This window comes from Grampus griseus (genome assembly GCF_964374135.1).
Source record: "Grampus griseus genome assembly, chromosome: 17".
NCBI classification, from domain to species: domain Eukaryota; kingdom Metazoa; phylum Chordata; class Mammalia; order Artiodactyla; family Delphinidae; genus Grampus; species Grampus griseus.
This window is the reverse complement of record NC_139011.1, coordinates 15461520-15480607: the sequence shown is the minus strand read 5'-3', so window position 1 is coordinate 15480607 and position 19088 is coordinate 15461520. Positions and strand designations below refer to the sequence as shown.

At 44.9% G+C, this 19088-nt stretch overlaps 1 protein-coding gene across 2 annotated transcripts in view; it reads right to left on the bottom strand.

Annotated features, from left to right (window-relative positions):
- Positions 1-18558, bottom strand: part of ANXA13 (annexin A13) — a gene marked incomplete at its 5' end in the record, with an annotated part of 52233 nt that extends 33675 nt beyond the window's left edge. The window contains 2 exons of one of the 2 annotated variants that reach the window (XM_082674423.1): positions 17024-17146; positions 18498-18548. In XM_082674423.1, the coding sequence (XP_082530549.1) occupies positions 17024-17146; positions 18498-18548 (174 nt within the window). Of the gene's footprint in view, positions 1-17023; positions 17147-18497 lie in introns of both variants that reach the window. The other variant, XM_082674424.1, reaches the window with a different exon arrangement.
- Positions 18559-19088: the final 530 nt, after the last annotated feature.

Below are 19088 nucleotides of genomic sequence, written 5' to 3'. Positions count from 1 at the left end.
TCCGCCTGCCGATGCAGGGGACATGGGTTTGTGCCCCGGTCCGGGAAGATCCCACATGCCGCAGAACGGCTGGGCCCGTGAGCCGTGGCCGCTGAGCCTGCATGTCCGGAGCCTGTGCTCTGCAACGGGAGAGGCCACAACAGTGAGAGGGCCCACGTACCGCAAAAAAAAAAAAAAAAAAAAAAAAATTTAAAGATGTGAGGTTAGTTGCAGTCATGCAACGAGTAGCTTTGAACCTGTGTTTTCTCTTTGTCTTTGTCTTTCCTCACAGAGATGGTCTTTGATGACATATGCCACTTATTTCCCATCCTTCAGTGAAGGCTGGTTTAAGTGCTGCTGTCTACACTCCCCGATTTCCCTGTCCCTCCCTTCATTTCTCTGGGCACCTATTGCGAATGAGCAGTAAACCACATAAAGCACAGAGGACGAGTGGCATTTATCTGCCTGGTATCCCTACGTCCTTTGGGGGACTTCCCCTCCCCCATTTCATGTGGTCTCACGGGGGGATGTCAGTCATGAAGCTTGAGCCCCGTCGTCCTGCCCTTGGGTGGACACACACCCTGTCACTCTGGCACTAGTGACTGGTTCAGGAGTGGGGATGTAATCCAAGCAGGGTCAATTAGAGTTTTCCCTGGGTTGATATATAGATATTGAGAGAGAGATGTCTCTCCCTGCTGGGTTTGCTAAGCCAACAGAGTGTGAGTCTAGGGCTGTTGGCAGCCATGCTGTCCACTACATGAAGGAAGCATGGGTTCAGAATGAAGCAAAGCAAAGACAAGAAGGGTGGAAATGGAGAGAGAGAGAGAGAGAGAGAGAGAGAGAGAGAGAGAGAAAGAGAGAGGGAGAGATTGAGGTTGAATAACTATGGACTGGAGGAAGGCTGACTTCTAGGTTTTGGTTAATGGAGAATCATATAATCTTAAGAGCCAAAGGGATCTCAGGGCCCCCATCACCCCACTGCCTTTTGGAACGTGGTCCATTGGCCCATCTTGAAGTATCCATTCCTGAAACAAGCTGGGAGAGGGGCTCACATTTGTTGAGCGCCCGCCATGTGCTAGACAACTTCTTCATTGACAGACCTTTCTTCATTATTCACAGGGAAGAGTAGGCATTTGTTGTCTGCTTTACAGAGGGGGGAGCCTGGATTCAGGCAGGTTAGGGAATTTGTCTGTGGTCTTGCAGGATGCAGGTTTGCACCAGCTCAGTCTACCTCCTAAAGCTCATGCTCTTGGGTCCCGTGCACCATCCTGCCTCACACTCTAATTATGACTGGGGCCTTCACGTTCGGCAGAGCGATGGCGTGTCCCATGTTCCTTTCCCAATCTTTTGTGGGCTGTAAGAAGGCTATCTGGTGCTTCTGAAGGCTTGTTGGGAGGACCAGAGACGTAATTTGTGGGGCTCAGTGGAAAATGAAAGTGTAGGGCTCCTTGTTAAAAAATAATTAAGAATTTCAAGATGGTGACATCAGAGCATTAAACGAAGAGCAAGGCCTTTCTGAGCGTGGGGCCCGGTGCAGCTGCACAGGCTGCACACTGACCAAGCCCACCCTGCCTTTTGATCACATTCTAAAAGGGCTGGTTCTCTGGGTGTGGGAGTGTGGGAAGTAGCAATCTCAAAGAAGAAAATTGTGTCTTTGCTTTTCATCAGGAGTATTAGGTGCGACCTAGGAAGTGAGGTAGAGTTAAACTGGAGCTGCAGAAATCTCGTGACAGGCTTCATAAACTATTCTGTGTGTCATTTTAGCCTCATCGGTACAAGAGTTTGGTGGACTTATTATCTATCCCACTTCACAACTGACAAGTTGGAAAAGAGAATGGCTGTGAACTTGTGAATGGCTGTTCAGGTTATGCCCGGCCTGAGGACAGTGGGAGCTGGGTCCTGCTGGGGATACACTTGCCGAACTCTGTGCTGGCAGGGCTGCTTCTCCCCCAGAGGAATACTTTTTCCTCATTTGCTCAAAGATGCTGTCAGGGCTTGCAGAAGCCATGAGGAGACTTGGTTAAGATCACCTGGCTGGGTAACAGCTGAATCGGAGCCAGGGCTCGAACCAGGACTGTCTGACTGTCAGGTATGAAATGACATTCCCTCTCTGTTTTAGCAAGATGGTTCCATGATACAAATATCATAGAGTTATAAGAGTGGAGGGATGGGAAAAGTACCCTCCGAACATGTCCAGTTTGTTTATCCAAGGCCAAAAAATGAGTAAAAATAAATGTCTTTTAGTCCAAAATAATAGTAATGTCTGGTGGGGTGGCGTGGGGTGCAGTGGGAGAGTGTTGAACCCCATGTTAGGAATAAAGATGATATTGAGACTTAATTTTTTCTTTTTTTTTTGCTTTACAAATAATACAGCGTAGAAGTCTATATCAGATGCATGGCCCTCAGCAGTGCAGGTTGAAGTCACCGTCCCCTTCTAGGAATGAATGACTCTTAGCCATGTTGGTTAGCTTTCCTTATCAGAAGAGAATTCCAGCTTGTTCCTAGGAACAGCAGGATATTTGATGTCAGAGGGAAGGAACCATGTGACATGATTTAAAAAGGAAAGAAAGAAAGAAAACAGTCTGTGTGGAAGGAATCTTCCCCTCGGCATGGCTGGGACCGTGTCTACAATGGATGCATTCATCAGCGATGGCCAGTGTTGATGCAAGGGGTGTCCTTGGCTTGTTCCAATGATCTGGGTAACAAATTTCTCGGGAATATGCACGGAGAGGACATTCCACCTCCATTGTTCATTGTTAGTGGGCCAGGCAGCTGACTTCGGGGCCTCGGGCCTGTTTGCCCATCAGGAGATTTTGTGTTTGAAACCTGAGGCCGCTGAACAGAACTTCCATATAAAACAGGTCTGCGGGAACGTGAGTCAGACACAACACGGGGGTGCAGGGGACTCCAGGATGGGGACAGAGGGTTGAGACAAATAAATGGATAGTTCGCCTGCTCTCAACTACAAGGTGTAGAAGAGAGGGGGCAACATTCCTTCTTTTGGTTTGGTTTTGTTTTGATTTGGTTTTTTTTAAACAGCATTTTCATTGACACTCAGAAGACACATTAAAAAAGACATGTTAGATGTTAATAAAAAATGATTACAGGGCTTCTCTGGTGGCGCAGTGGTTGAGAGTCCGCCTGCCGATGCAGGGAACACGGGTTCGTGCCCCGGTCCGGGAGAATCCCACATGCCGCGGAGCGGCTGGGCCCGTGAGCCATGGCCGCTGAGCCTGCGCGTCCGGAGCCTGTGCTCCGCAACGGGAGAGACCACAACAGTGAGAGGCCCGCGTACAGCAAAAAAAAAAAAAAAAATGATTACAGAGTCTGGGTTTGAGCCCACGTGGATCTAAGTTTGAATGTGGTCCTGCCCCTCAGCAGTCATGTAAAGTTGGGCCATTTAAACTCTAGGCCACCATTTCCTCATCTGTAAAATGGGGGCAGTGTCTGCCTTCTGAGATCTGAGGCTTATGTGAGATAACATTTCCAGTGCCAGATATTTAGAGGAACCACAGGCAAGCTTGTCCTGCCTCTGCTCCTTTGGGCCAACTCTTGGGTTTTGTCTTGTAGTGATATTTAGGGTTTTGATTCTGCGTATTTTGACTTGAGAAATTTGGAAGGTATACATATAGAAATAAACAGACATCTTCCAAACTTGATATTGTGAGATTCTATCATCTATCTATTTATCTATCTATCTATCCATCTATCCATCTGTTATCTATCTCGCAATGCCCCAGACACCATGTTTATAATAGGTAGCCACCGAGGATATAATAGTCAACTTTAAGAACATAGGTTTCTCGTCAGACTAGATTTGAATCCCAGCGGTACTGCTTATTGCTTCTGTGACCTCGGGCAAGTTTGGGAACCTTTCTGTGCTGTGGTTGCCTCATGGCAAAATGCGGATAATAATACCCCCTATCTCATAGGTCTCTTGTGAGAGTTTCAATGAAGTCATTCATGCAAAACATCTAAAATGAGGCCCAGCAGAGGGCACGTGCTCAATAAATGTAAACAATATTTGTTGAAGGCAGATCAGTAAGGACCTTTCCAGAATATCGCCTGAGGGGTTTTCACCTTGTAAATGGCACTGTGAGGATCAGTTTTTCTTTCATCGCCTGCAGTTGGGATCCAGGCATGCATTTCACCCAGGGCAGTAAAATGGTTAAAAATTCAGGCTCTGTGGAGTCCAGGTGATCTGGGCTGACACCGCAACACCATATTCTGGCCAGTGTGCTAATTTGCACCCCTGGGTGTGAGGGTCCCATTGAGATACAAGGTGGGTGCAGCGCTGGCCATCAAGCTGGTGTGTCAGGCTCAAAATGAAACCAATACTCTAACTCTACAAAGGGCACTGCCTGGTGCATGACTACGCTGGGAGCTTTTCTGTTTTTTTCTTCCTTCTAGTGCGTCTACATGTCACTTTTCTGTGTTTTCATGTTCTTGCGTTTAAAACAAGGAAACGAATGAACTATTTTTTTCTGGAGGGAGGATGCAGAGAAAATAAACTGAAATTTTAGGAGCCTAGGAAGCAGTGTCACCGGGGCAGAAAGAATGTTGAAAACACCCGGAATGACTCAGGGATGTGTCAGCTTCAGCACATCAACAGCCCAGGAAGAGGCGCGGCTCCGCATCTGATACCCCCAGGCAGACACCTGCCCAAAGGCTTCTGACCCAGCACAGTTCAAGGGAGGCTTAACTCTTAAGATCGAAAGGGGGTTTCAAGAAATCTGCCTCCAACTCACAGCAAACTCTGGGGAAGGAGTGTGTGAAAAAGTTAGCTGAGGGATGTGTTTGCAAACTCATTGCTCTATACATTATATAGTAACCAAAATTTTCCAGGTGGGTCATCCAACCTGAGTACACCCGTATTTAAATACACTCCTGCCCATCAGTAGGAATGACCTGATCAGGTGACCTCATCTTCTATTTGGATAACATCAGAACTGGAAAATAAGAACATACTGTCCCACGAGAGACACGTGAATTCATTAAAAAGCAATACACAGCAGGCAAATTAGACCATCCTCTGAACAGTTCCTCTCTTTTCCCCTGCTTCCTCTCCTCCCTTCTCTTTTCCCTTTTCCTTCTTCCTTTTCTCCTTCCACCTCCTTTTTTTCTTCCCTCCTCTTCCTTCAACAAACAAGTACTGAACATCTCTTGCGTGGCAAGCACTCCCCCAGGTGAGGGGGGCACTCAATGTCTATGAGTCGTAGCCCCTGTCCTCAGAGAAATCAACATGGAAATAGATCAATGACAATTGCGTTATGATATGGTAAGCACTTTGGCTGCCAATAGCTGAGAGGAGAAAGAGGAATTTTTATGGAGAAGTTGACATGTGTGCTGGTTCTTGAAAGATGAGTAGGAGTTAGGCAAGCAGAAAAAAAGGGGGAAGAGGAGGGGTGGAGGTGGGGGAAAGGATATTCCAGGGAGAGACTACAGCACGATGCTTTCTGGGTCTGTGTACATGTGTGCTTACTATGACCTGTCACAGCGCCGCTGCAGAACAAACATGATTGATCTAAATGTGACATAAAGACACAATGTGGACTTGGGAGTCAGACCTACTGTGTCCAGTTACGCTTTGCCTCTTGCTGGTCGTAGGACCTAGGGCAAGCTGACCCACCTCCCCGAGCCTTTGTCGTCTCCTCTTCACAGTGGAGGTGCACCAGCTCACGGGTAGTGTGAAGTTTGGATGCAGTCATGTCCGGGATGCAGTAGCACAGTGCCGGATGACAGTAAGCACATGGTGGGTGGCACATAGGAGGTGGGATGCTGGGTGACATAAGGATGTAAGGGTCATTTGTAAACTCTGAAATAATATCAAAATGTAATGGGAGTGGCATTTGGATTGTTTGCTCCCCGGAAGGCTTGTCTGACTGCAGTCTCCTCGGTAAATATTTAAAAGTGGTTGCTTGGTATCCAGACTCTGAGACGGGAAGTCTCCGAGGAAATGCTGGGGAGCAGAGGGCAGAGGGCTCTCTGTACGCTGATCTAAAGAGGGCTACTGCTTGAGCTGACATGGAATCAGGAGGGGGGCTGGGGAGAGTAGAAAGAAGGCCAGGATTAGAACTAAGTGATGGCCTGCTCTTATTAAACGGGAGCAAAATGAAGGCCGTGCTGGGGAGAGGCTCAGACATGCCTGTATTCTCCTCAGCGTTAGCAATGACCATCCCCATGCTAGTTACTGGTACTTTAGTTAACATTGGCCGTTTGGGCTAAACTCGCCTTGTATAGAGTTGGGGATACTGAGGTTCATTTTGGGAGAGAGACTTCTTTCTGATCACACAGGTAACCCCCCTGTTCCAAGATATCTACCCTTGAATCTGGCGTGATGCTATTTCTCTCCTTATCGTTTCTAAGTCTCTGTTTTCCCGTCTGAAAGATGGTAATAATAGTATCTATCTCTTGTGGGTTGTTATAAGGATATGGATCAAAAGTGCTGAGCAGGATGCTGGCATGTGGGGAGGGCTCAGCGTTATTTTTATTACTTCCTTCCCTTTTGACCTGATTCCTGCTGAGTGTCGAATGAGCGCCTGACATGGTGCCTTGTGTGGCAACTTTAAAATAGCTGATTACATAATTCTCTCCTAAATCAGAAACGATTTTGTACTTGTAGAGAAGTAGTAGCAGGAGCTAAGAGTTTAAGAGAAATTTATGGGAGAAACACTTCAAATTGAGGATGACAGCTGAATATTACGCACTTACTAAGTGCCAGGCACTGGTCCAAGCAATTTACGTATAGTCCTCACAGCAACCCTATGAAGTAGGTATTATGACCTCCTATTTTGCAGATGAGGAAATCAAAGCACAGAGAGGTTAATTAATTGCCTGAGGTCACACAGCTAGTAAGTAATGGAATTCAAACCTACACAGTCTGGATACAGAAACTCTACTATTGACTTCTCATCAACCATGTTTTTGTTCCTGTCAAAATTATTTATTAAAAAAATTTAATGATAGAAAGCTCATTTCAACTATTAGAATGCTGTATTTTTAGTAGAAACACCAGTTGAGACCTGTGACTTGTCTGCTGACCAGAGAAACTGAGGACCACTTGCCTGACCATGGGATCAATAAATATTCTTGATGATGAGAAAATAGGAAGTGAAATGAAAAATGAAGGCCAGTTATCACTATTTGCAAGGCAAAAGGGACAGCCTCTCCCAGGGCAAAGTGTGTGTGCAGGAGAGGCGTCATTGTCAAACTCTGCTCCCAATATTCCTTCTGAGTCAAATAGAATCATATTTTCTGCTTCTTTTCTGTAAACTGGGACTAATACCTGCTGTACCCAGTAGCATCTTAGGAAGATAAAATAAGGCAGTGTGATTCACTACAGCATCATTCACAATAGCCAAGATATGGAAACAACATATGTGTCTGTCAATGGATGAATATATAAAGAGGACGTGGTAGGAAGAAAGACAGAAAGACAGAAAGACAGAAAGAAAGAAAGAAAGAAAGAAAGGAAGGAAGGAAGGAAGGAAGGAAGGAAGGAAGGAAGGGAGGAAAGAAGGAAGAAAAGTTTGGCCGTCATTCTAAATGGGTACAAATATTTGCATCATTCGTCAAATAAGGCTGAAAATAGACAAAACATCCCCTTGGATCAGGTCTCAATATGATATATGCTTACATATGCTGTGTGTTCTGAAAAATAAGTGAAACTTTTTAGATTAAAAAAGTGATCTTTCTCCTAAATTTTGGGGTTATTTTTATGTTGGCATTTTAAGAACACCTTTTAATGAAGATTGGTATAGTTAGGTCATTTTCCAGAGAGACAAGTTTCCTTAGGCTATGCTGTCTGGGTTATACATGTCAATGTGATATTTACCATCAAAGGTGACTATGGGGTTGAGACCTGACCTTAAGGACATGTGGACTTAAGACTCTTCAAGGTGGTGGGTACCGTTGTTTCCAAAGTTATTGGCAGTACGCTCAGAAACGCAAACAATGTGATGGGCCTACCACGCCCTGAGCTCTGGTAGAGGGCGATTTATTGGGGCAGCCCTTTTGGGGGCTACACCCAGAGGAGAGGTGAGCAAATTGACTCCTGGTTATTTCACTCATGATTATGTCTTTCCAGATGAGCACTGTTCATCTAGGCAGGAAAACCAGTAGCTTAGCAGCCCTGTTACTGGGTATTTCTGCAGGGAGGCCCTTTGCATTCTGGCCATCAGAACTTATGAGCTAACAGCCTTTTGGGGGAAAACCACCACCTCTCAGCTGCCGTTGTCATCAACAGGAGGACAAGGGTCAAGCTTCAAGATGCGTTGGCTCTTACCCTGTGACAAGAGAGGCAAATCAGTGTGAGGGAGAGCCTAGACCAGAGGGGCAGGGATGCATCATCGCTGGTGGAAATTCAGCCAGATAAAGACATTATGGGGACATCTGCCCACTAGCCCCGCTTTCCCATTTAAGGTCTGTGTCTCATGAAGTGGATCTCAACCAACCAGGAGCTATTTGCCTCCCTGAGGACATTTGGCAATGTCCAGAGACATTTTTGCTTGTCACAAATAGGGGAGTGTTAGTGGTGTCCAGTCATAGAGGCCGAGGATTCTGCTAAACATCCCACAGGGCACAGAACAGCCCCTCACAGCAAAGAATTATCTGGTTGCAAGTGCCAATAGTGCTAAAATCTGATATGTGAAGGGTCTACAGCCCTGATCTAATGGCTATAACAGTTCTGTCAACATGTTACTTGAAGGTGTTGAGAAGGTTGAGCTTCTAGTGGTAAATGGTACATAGGTACTGACTAAAGCAAGGTCCCCAGTCACAAAGAACGCATCGCTGTGGTTACCTAAAAGGGAGGATTAGAAGCGGACCATGGTGTCTTTCTCTCTTTGATTTGATTTCAAAGGAACCCAGATGACAAATCTGAAAGATGAGTAGTGGGATAAGGTAACTAGGAGGAAGAATTTGAGTTAAAGTGGGTCCAAAGGGAGAAGTCTGTCATCACCCCCTGCCTCTTTGTCTGCATCACATCCTCACTGGCAGCCCCAGTTGGCTCATTCTTGGGGGCCCTTCAGTACTGTGTTGGGCTGGACAACTCAGAATTTCTTCTAGAGGCAGAATAACATGCATTGTCTTGAAACCAGACTTTGTGTCCTGGGGAAAATGTCTGCTTTGAGGTTGTCCACTGATTGTTTGGGGCGTTAGAGACCTCTGAAGAGGGTTACACCTCTAGATATCCAATGACTGCTGTACTGCCTCAACAAAAGTTGAGGGAAAGGTGGTGATGGGGAGGTGACGACTATTTCTCAACTGTGAAAGGAACCATGCCTTCAAGAGTTATGAAAAATGAAGCACTTTTCTCATTGGAAAAGAATTATCCATTTCCTTCTTCTTTGCCAAAGGCTGGTTTTTTTTTTTCTTTTCTTTTCTTTTGTTTTTTGCCAATTCACTGAAAGTATGAACTTGGGATTCATTGCTTACAGGAAGAAAGGAAGCTAGTGTACTCTGGCATCCTCCAGAGTCAATGATAACTGGGCAGATGGAATTGAAAAGTGAAAATATTGGGGGCTGAGCTGAGCCGTTACAGCATGGAATAGTGCCGTGTAGTAGGACATAACCAACAGTATGTGAACAAGTTCAGATTTGCTGAAAAGGAAACAAGGTGAAAGAGCTAAATTTGCTTTGAGCAAGTTTTTGTCTCCTCCAGAATCAAAACAATGAATGTTATTCTTCCCCTGGTAAGAGAGTTGCAATATGCATTGGATCCAAACTTATTAATTATTTCTTTAAAATTCTTCTTAACATTTTTATCTTCCTTTTCATTCCCGCCACAATCCAAACCTCCATCACTGAAAGGGTGAATTAGTTTACTGCCTTCCCATCTGATCTTCAAATCTTCATTCTCTTTCTATTTCAGTCCATCCAATAGTAGTCATAGTCATTGAAGTAGTAACATTAATAAAAACAATAGTTATAAGAAAGCAATACTGATAAAGCAATGTTGCCCATCCCTAACGATAGGTAAGGTCAACCTTGGCCACAGTGATATTCAAAGAGGTAGGCATATACCTCAGCCAATCAGAATTTTCCCTGGCATTGTATGTATAGATGCTTAGAGAAAACTCATTTCCTTGGGGTGGTTAATCTGGAGTTACGTACGTGAGGCCATGGGACTCTCTGTGGTGCCTGAACTACCTGTGGCCAGGCCTCCCTCTCATCAACTCCTTTTGCCTCCCCCATCATTGAAAAGAAAAAGTTCATTTTCAGTAGGAGAGAATAAGGCTAGGACATGGAAAGAAAAAGAGTGTGTGAGAGAGAGAGAAAGAGAGGAAAGAACGCTAGCTGACAAGATGATTTCCCCAGCCCTGGAGATGAATCATGGTCCATCACTATCCCCTTCACCTTTGCCAGTGATTGGTCGAGGATGGGCTTTTGACCAATTGTGGCCAATGAGATAGAAAGGGACGTCTGCCTGGGCGTTCCCAAAAGATGTTCCTTACTGATAGGGGACTGGTACAGGAGGAGAAAGATATTTTTTTTCTCCATCCCCTTCCTTCCTCCTTGTGACCCTATCATGTGAGATTACTAACTTGAACACACACATGGCCATTATCTTGCATCCAGGAGGGTAGATGTTGCCAGTACCTCAAGGGTGGCAGAATGGAAAGGCAGACATAGCCTGAGTCCTTAATGACGTGACTGAACTGCTGAACCAGCCCTAGAGTGCCCTCCTTTCAGATTCCTGTTAGGGTTAATCATTAAGGGGTGGGATAGGGAGGGTGGGAGGGAGGGAGACGCAAGAGGGAAGAGATATGGGAACATATGTATATGTATAACTGATTCACTTTGTTATAAAGCAGAAACTAACACACCATTGTAAAGCAATTATACCCCAATAAAGATGTTAAAAAAAAAAAGTCTTTGTTATTTAAGCCACTGTGAGTCCCGTAGTCTGTGAACAAATACATACTAACTTAAAGACAAAACAGACAAAAAAACAGAATTTATACACACAAATTACCTCAATCCCAGACTTCTCTCTTGAGTTCCAGATCCAGCTACCTGCTAGGCATTAAACCCAGGTGGAACACAGAAATCTCAAACTCAACAGATCCCCAAACCAAACTCATCCTCTCACCTTGCAAACTTTGCCTCATCCCCCGGGTGCGTCACCATCATCCACTTGCGTGCACAAGCCAGTTACCTTGGAGCCCCTCTGTAGTCTTTCTTGTCCCTCACCTCCCATATCCTGTCAGTCAGCCAGTTATGTCGATTTGACCCTCCAGTCTGTCCTTGTCTCTCCAATCCCATCGTCACTGTTTTAGTTGGGGGCAGGGGTTCATCATCTTTCTCCAGGCTTTCAAGTGCTTTACTTGGAAGTGCTGACTTTCAAGTGCTTTACTTGCCTTTGGTCATGTTTCTCTCCAGACCTTTCTCCACCAGCTTCCAGCATGGTCCATCCAAAGGGCAGTGCTTACCTTGTCATTCCCTTGTCTGAGATCGATTAGGGCTTCTCTACTGCCTAAGGTAGTGGTTCTCAAAATGTGGTGCCTAGACCGGCAGCATCAGCATCACCAGGGAACTTGTCAGAGTTACAGATTCTCAGGCCCCACCATAGAGTGTCTACTGAATCAGATGCTCTGCTGATGGGGCCCAGCTCTCTGTTTAAATAAGCCTTCCAAAGGAATCTGTTGTGCAAAGTTTAAAAACCACTACTAGCTTAAGGCAATAAAGTGCAATTTCCTTGGTGTAATGGGTTGAATAGTGTCCCCTATTCATGTCTACTCAGAACTTCAGAATGTGACCTTATTTGGAAGTAGAGCCTTTGCAGATGTAATTAGTTAAGGATCTCAAGATGAGCTCAGGACTTCCCTGGTGGCACAGTGGTTAAGAATCCACCGGCCAATGCAGGGGTCACGGGTTCGAGCCCTGGTCCAGGAAGATCTCACATGCCGCAGAGCAACTAAGCCCATGCGCCACAACTACTGAACCTCTGAGCCACAACTATTGAGCCCACGTGCCACAACTACTGAAGCCCGCGCGCCTAGAGCCTGTGCTCCACAACAAGAGAAGCCACTGCAATGAGAAGCCCATGCACTGCAACGAAGAGTAGCCCCCGCTAGAGGCAACTAGAGAAAGCCCACGCGCAGCAACAAAGACCCAATGCAGCCAAAGATAAATAAATAAATAAGGAAAAGAACGCCAAACCTCTACAGGTGGTTTAAAACAAAGGAAAGATGAGCTCATTCTGGACTTAGGGAGGGTCCTAATGCCAATGACTGGTGTCCTTAGAAGAAGAGGAGAAAGCATAGAGACACATAGGGAAGAAGGCCCTGTGAAGATGGAGGCAGAAATTAGGGTTATCCTGCCAGGAGCCAAGGAATGCAGTGCCCCAGGGCCACCAGAGTCTGAAAGAGGCAAGAAAGGATTCTTCCCTAGAGCCTTCAGAGGGAGTGTGGCCCTGCTAACGTGCTGATTTCAAAGTCCCTAGACTCTAGAACTTTGAGAGAATAAATTTCCATTGTTTGAAGCACCCCAGTTTGTGGTAGTTTGCACAGCAGCCCTAGGAAACCAATATACATTGCATGGCATGCAAGGGACTTCGGGTCTCAACCCTGTGCTCCTGTCTAGTCTTGTCTCCTGTCTCTGTCCCTGCTCATCGATCTTTCTATCAAAAATATGTATGGAACGCCTGTTATGTGTCAAGCCCCAGAGCTACAGCGGTGAGTAAGACACAGTGTCTGCCCCCAGAAGCTCACAGCCTGGGGGACAGGGTAGCAGCTGCCCAGGCAATTGCTGTATGATGTGCTGAGTGCTTTGGCAGGGCTAGAGCTCAACTCACCAGCAGCACCAGCCTTCCTGGACCTGTCTGTGCTCCTGCATTACAAAGAATGCCTTTCTCCACTCTAGAAACCCTATTCTACTCTCACTTCTCCCACAGGGCATCATTCCCTCCTCTGTCCAACTTTTTTTTTTTTTTTGGCGGTATGTGGGCCTCTCACTGTTGTGGCCTCTCTCGTTGCGGAGCACAGGCTCTAGACGCGCAGGCTCAGTGGCCATGGCTCACGGGGCCAGCCACTCCGCGGCATGTGGGATCTTCCTGGACCGCGGCACGAACCCGCGTCCCCTGCATCGGCAGGCGGACTCTCAACCACTGCGCCACCAGGGAAGCCCATGTCCAACTTTTGAACCTTGTTACCATGGACACGTTTCTATTAGTGTGTCCACCACACGTCATTATAATTATTTATTTGTGTGCCTCCTGACCAGACTGTGAGCTATTTTGAGGGCATGGACTGTGGTCATTTATCTTATTCCTCTTTTTATCTCCAGAGCCTCAAACAGCACCTGGATTCTGGTAGTTTCTCTAAAAGAGTATGTCGAGCTGGCTGAGAGGACGGAGAGTGGCTCCCTGCATTTCTGCCGCCAGTTCACTGTGCAGCTCTGAGATGGGAGGCAGGAGAGTGTGCGGCCTGGTCTGGGGTGGAGGAAGGAGCAGGAAGGGGTAGTTCTCTGGGTTGCATTTGGTATAAGAAGCCCAGGAGGAGGGCATGGTGCTAAGAAGGCTTGAAATGCCATGGTCAGGGCATGTGGGCAGGCTGAGGGGTGGGGATGGTTCGTGGTCAGAGCGAGGGCACAGCTCTAGTGAGGCCTGTGGGAGGTTTTTGCTTCAACGCTGGTTCTCAAACACTAGGGAACATCAGAATCTCCTGGAGGGCTTTTTCAGCAGCAATTGCTGGGCACTACCCCCAGAGTTTCTGATTCAGTAGATCCGGGGGTGGGGAGCTGATCATTTGCAATCCTAACAAAAGCCTAGGCGATACTAGATGATGCTGGTCTGGGGGCCACATTCGGGACTATTGCACTGAGGAATACCTGATAGTAGACCCATGCTTCTACATTAGGACCACAGCTCTCAGAACTGCGCAGTCTAGCAAGCACTTGAAAAATGTCTGTTATTACCATCATCTTCATCATTTCAAAAGGCCCCTTTAAACCTACAGTGGTGCCCATCTTTGCTGGGCCTTTGGATTCACGTTGCTGAGCTGTAGAGCAGAGTTGCCCAGGTGCGCTGGGATACGCTGGAATCCATCCCCTACACGAAGTGACCCTGGGTTCCTATAACTAGAGTTCTTGGGTCAAGTTTTCAGTTTGCATGTTCTTCCTTCTGTCAGTGGTTTTGTCCTTGCCAGCCTTTTCCCCCCACCTCTTTAAAATGACTGCTTTTAATCTATTATAGCCAAGAAATCTCCACAGCCCAGATCGTGTAATTGTGCCAAAAAATGTAGCTAGACTTTAAGTGGGTGAGTTGTCATTAAATAGAGAAGGTATGCTTTAGGGCGCGTCATGTTTTCACATCAGAAGCCATTTTTGTTTCCTCTTATGGATAGTGGTAATATGAAGGACTAACTTTCCGGGACAAAAGGTTTCCTGATAGGAGAGATATTACTGCATGGTCTAGGCTGGTTTCTGCTTGGGGTTCACTGCGATTCTCTGAGTTTGAGGATCACAGTTGAGTGTACACTCTTGGTTAAAGCTGTGCTTACTTCTTTTATTTATTTATTTATTTTTTTGCAATACGCGGGCCTCTCACTGCTGTGGCCTCTTCCGCCGCGGAGCACAGGCTCCGGACGCGCAGGCTCAGCGGCCACGGCTCACGGGCCCAGCCGCTCCGCGGCACGTGGGATCCTCCTGGACCGGGGCACGAACCTGTGTCCCCTGCATCGGCAGGCAGACCCCCAACCACTGCGCCAGGGAAGCCCCAAGACGTGCTTACTTTTGTCTCAAATTCCCAAACGCATTCTCACCTGTCTCTAGAGCCTCCCTTCTTTTCTCAGGAATCTGGACCTGGTCCCCACCTGTCATGTAGCTCCCAGGTATTCCCGATCCACCTTCTTCTGAACTTGCTGGTTCAGAACTCCTGCTACAAGTCCCAAACTAGTCTCCATTTCAGACAATATTTGTGTTGGCTAAATATTACCACAAGTGAGTCATAAACGTGGCATGTTGACAAACACTGTGGCAGATCGCTGAGCAGATGTTCTAACATTTACAAGTTGGTTTTCATTTACCGACCCTCAGAATGACATCAGCGTTGTGCTGAGCTAGTCTTGTCCGGATCGTGGTGTGCAGTTCACTGTTTCTCAAACTCTGTGCTCGTTAGCATCACCTGAGGAGCATTTAGAAATCCCAATGCCCAGGCCAACGACCAGGCTAATTAATTCAGACTCTCTAGGGGTGGGACTCAGGCATCAGTGGTTTTTAGAACTCCCCAGGTGACTCCAACACCCAGCCAAGTTTAAGAACTTGTTCCCCAGTCCATTGCTTCTCAGACTTTAACGTGCATGGGAATCACTTGAGGATCTTGTTAAAATGTAGATTCTGATTCAGTAGGTCTGAGTGGGCCTGAGATTCTGCATTTCTAAAAGCACCCAGGCCACGTGGATGTTGCTGCTAGCCCAGGGTCCATACTATGAGTAACAAGGCAGCAGTCCTTTCTAGCACCTGTGCAGTAGTCTGGAAAACAATTTCCAGAAATCAACAGTCCTCTTGAGTTTGTGATTATGTCCACATTTATCCATGCTACCCCTAGATCTTGCTTCCTGTCTATGACTCTGCTACCTATAGCCACACTCTTATGGCAAAGTCATCTCACTCTTTGTGTCAATATTCTATTTTCCTCTAGATGGCGATTCTCTTGAAAACAATTCACACAGTAGAATAGGAGAGTCATCTGGCTGAACCTAAGCTTTTTTCCTGTGGATCTATTTTTCTGTCTCTGCACAGAGCTCACTGAGCACAGGGACATGGCCTCCAGGCTAAGCAAACTCTGAACACTGTGTTTCAGCAAATGATAATATCCAAGTATCCGTTATTACTGCTCCAAATAGGTTAGGCACAAACACTATGTCTTGAGTTCAAAAAATGATGGCAAAAGGATTGGAGGAAAGCGAAAAAAAAGTAATTTTTCAGTTTTCAGAATTGGCTAGGATTCCATATCAGAGTACCTTGGAAAATGTAATTTCCTGGCCAACATTCTATTGGCTTTAGAGCAGTATCTGTCAAACAGTTATCTGTGGACTCTGGTTTGTGGACATATTTTTGGGAATTCAACCTTCCTAGTAGGCTTTTTATATAGTGTCTTTAGTGCTGATAATAACTAATATATAAAAACAAACATAAAGCATACTGTATCATGAGGATGAGCAGGGGCTAGCACGTGACTTCAATGCCTGCATTTGTGTTTCTATTTAAAAAGCATGCCAAATAGCCGTACTTTAATTGTTACAAGTTCATGGTGAAAGAACAGAGAACAGAGGGAGGTTTAGTACAAAAAGCCTGCATTTTAGCCAAGAGAAGGCCCAGTTGTCTTACAGGGAGTCATACAAACAAAAGTTTCTCAGTAGTTTGGATAGAGAAACGTGACAGGAGAGCTAAGAAGTCACACACTGCATCATATTTTAGACATGCTGCAACTCAGAAAAACCACATTATAGCAATCTGCGCCATTTTTACATTTAATCTCAGCAAAATAACATTATCTGTTACACTAAATCAATAACATACTTTTGTACATCATGGACTTGAATTTTACTAGCATTTAGTTTGCAAATTTGTTTTGGTTCTGTAGTTGCTTTACAACTATAAGCATCGTAGTTTTAAGTTTGTACACATTCAAGTCATTGTCTAATGCAGTAATTTGTCCTTTAAAAAGGTTTTGCATTTACTCACCTAGAAACACAGTCTTAGAATATATTCATTCTTTATGCACATGTTAAATTCCACTAATATTTTCTACAATGTCACAGGGGCATGGTGTAAGATCACGTACTCTGTTCCAGTACACCATTAAGCGGACACTGTTGGGAAGGGAAGCTGAGTTTCTAAATTACATTTTTACCTTAGCTGCAAATATTATAACAAACATTTTCTAGGGAAAAATTTCCCTGCCTGGAAGTAATGCCTGATGGTGACATTTTCAGACCAGAGGATTGTAGACGGTCCAGTATAACAAGTCACTGGTGAGTAATATGGGCCCATGAGAAAGCCTGGTCATACCTATGATTTGGAGGGAAAATAAAGTGCTTACAGGCTGATGGAACTCTGGCTCTCCACTCCCTGATGGGTGGCTGAGAGGCTGCACGGCTGCCAAGGGTTGGGCCTGCCCTTCGTACAACGGTTGCCTGCCTTCTGACAGGGAGTAAGATTGGCTCTGGGGATTCAAAAAAGAAATACATAAAATGCTAGACCACTCACACAAGCCAGCTGCCTCTTTCAAGGGGTGACTTCCAAGGGGTGAAAACATTCTCTTAAGCTGCTAAACCAGGAGCCAATGATTTTTCCTGAGGTCCTCTGCATGGTTCACAAGTATTTTATTTTATTTATTAAAAAAATTTTTTTTTCTTTTGGCTGTGCTGCATGGCTTGCAGAATCTTAGTTCCCTGACCAGGGATCAAACCCATGACCCCTGCCCTGGAAGCTTGGAGTCCAAACCACTGGACCACCAGGGAGCCCAGGCAGGATCAGAAGTATTTTATTTTATTATTTAAAAAATTTTTTCCAGGATCAGAAGTATTTTAAAAGTAGGTCTCAGTTTCTCTGAAAGATAATCTAAATGGAAGCTTCGTAACCTTGGCTGGTATGAAAATGCTACTTACAGATGATTTTAAAAATAATGCCTCTTTGAAGAAAATGCTTGTAGGTTTGCCACCATCTGAGCACAAGTTTGATTTAGAGCAAAGGAGAAAATCTTTTTAACAAAGTTCTAGTTTACAGAAGATTTTGGAGTTTTATTCTCTTTGCTCCTAGTGTACACACAATAAATCCGTCTTCCTGTGGGAAGCCACATTAGGTGCAACAAAACCTTATTAAAATTCTTATTGCCATAGCTTTAAATATACCTTTTTCACTGTAAAAAAAAATCAAGATGTAACTCTGACCTGCCTTATGCATAGTTAGCTCCAAATGGTAGTATTTTTGTCAGTTTTTAGCCATTAATAGTTTATAGACATGCTATTCACATGAGCCTAGACATTTCAGAAGAAAAGTAAAATATTAAATCCATTCCGTGAGTATTTGCAAATATCTGGTCATTTGGTGCTGTTTAGAAAAAATACTGTGATATTTTCACCTTTCAATCCAAGTTGTATAGGTTTATGAGAATACTTGTATCTTTATCTACTGATATTTGCAACATGAGCCTGTATTCCCAAAACACTGATGGGCACAGTCTATGAAACTTTGTGCAGCTTTGCTGCAAACTAACATCTTTAGTCATATATTCCTTAAATACTATTTTAACTGCTTGCTCTCTGCAAGCACCGTTTACCACCTTGTTTTAAATACTTCTCTTTCACGCCTCCAAAGAGATTTCTGACTAATGGAGAAAAAATATATTCCAAATGCATTTTGAAAGCATGGTTTGCCGTTGTGAAAACCAACAATTAGGAGTGATCACAATGATAAAGTATAAAAGTATCAATCATGATTTCATAGTTTAAATTTCTCCACATGCTAACCAAAATTAGAACTTGGTTTGATTCCCGAAAGCAATAAATACTTACATGGCGATTGCCCATTTTCTTTTTTCCAGAGATAGTTGTTCTGTATTTCATTAAGAGATCAGTTCTCCTACAGGCCAAGTTTATAATGGTTTTCCCAGGGCATAATATCTCTTGAGTTTAATAAGTAACCGTTGGCATTGCATTTGAATACATTGTTGGGGATGGGTAGGGAGTGGCAGCAGCTACAAATGATCTTAACCTGCCCACGCTGCCTTGGTTGGCCATCTTTTAAAACTAAAATATTTATTAATAAATCAAGTGTTGGCTTTGCAAGTTGAATATCTTATTCACAGCTAAAGGGCTAAAGCTTTCTCACTCCTGGATTATTGAAAGAGTTATTATTTTTTATTTTAGGTGTTCATTTAAAATTTTATACCTTTAGGCGCTTCCCTGGTGGTCCAGTGGTTAAGACTCTGTACTCCCAAAGCAGGAGATTTGGGTTCAATCCCTGGCCGGGGAACTAAGATCCCGCAAGCCGCATGGTGCGGCCAAAAAAAAAAAAAGTGTACGTTTTCACTAAGATTTTATACCTTGGAGTGATAAAAGCATTAACCAAACAAGACTGAAAAATCTTCTTATTTTACTAACATC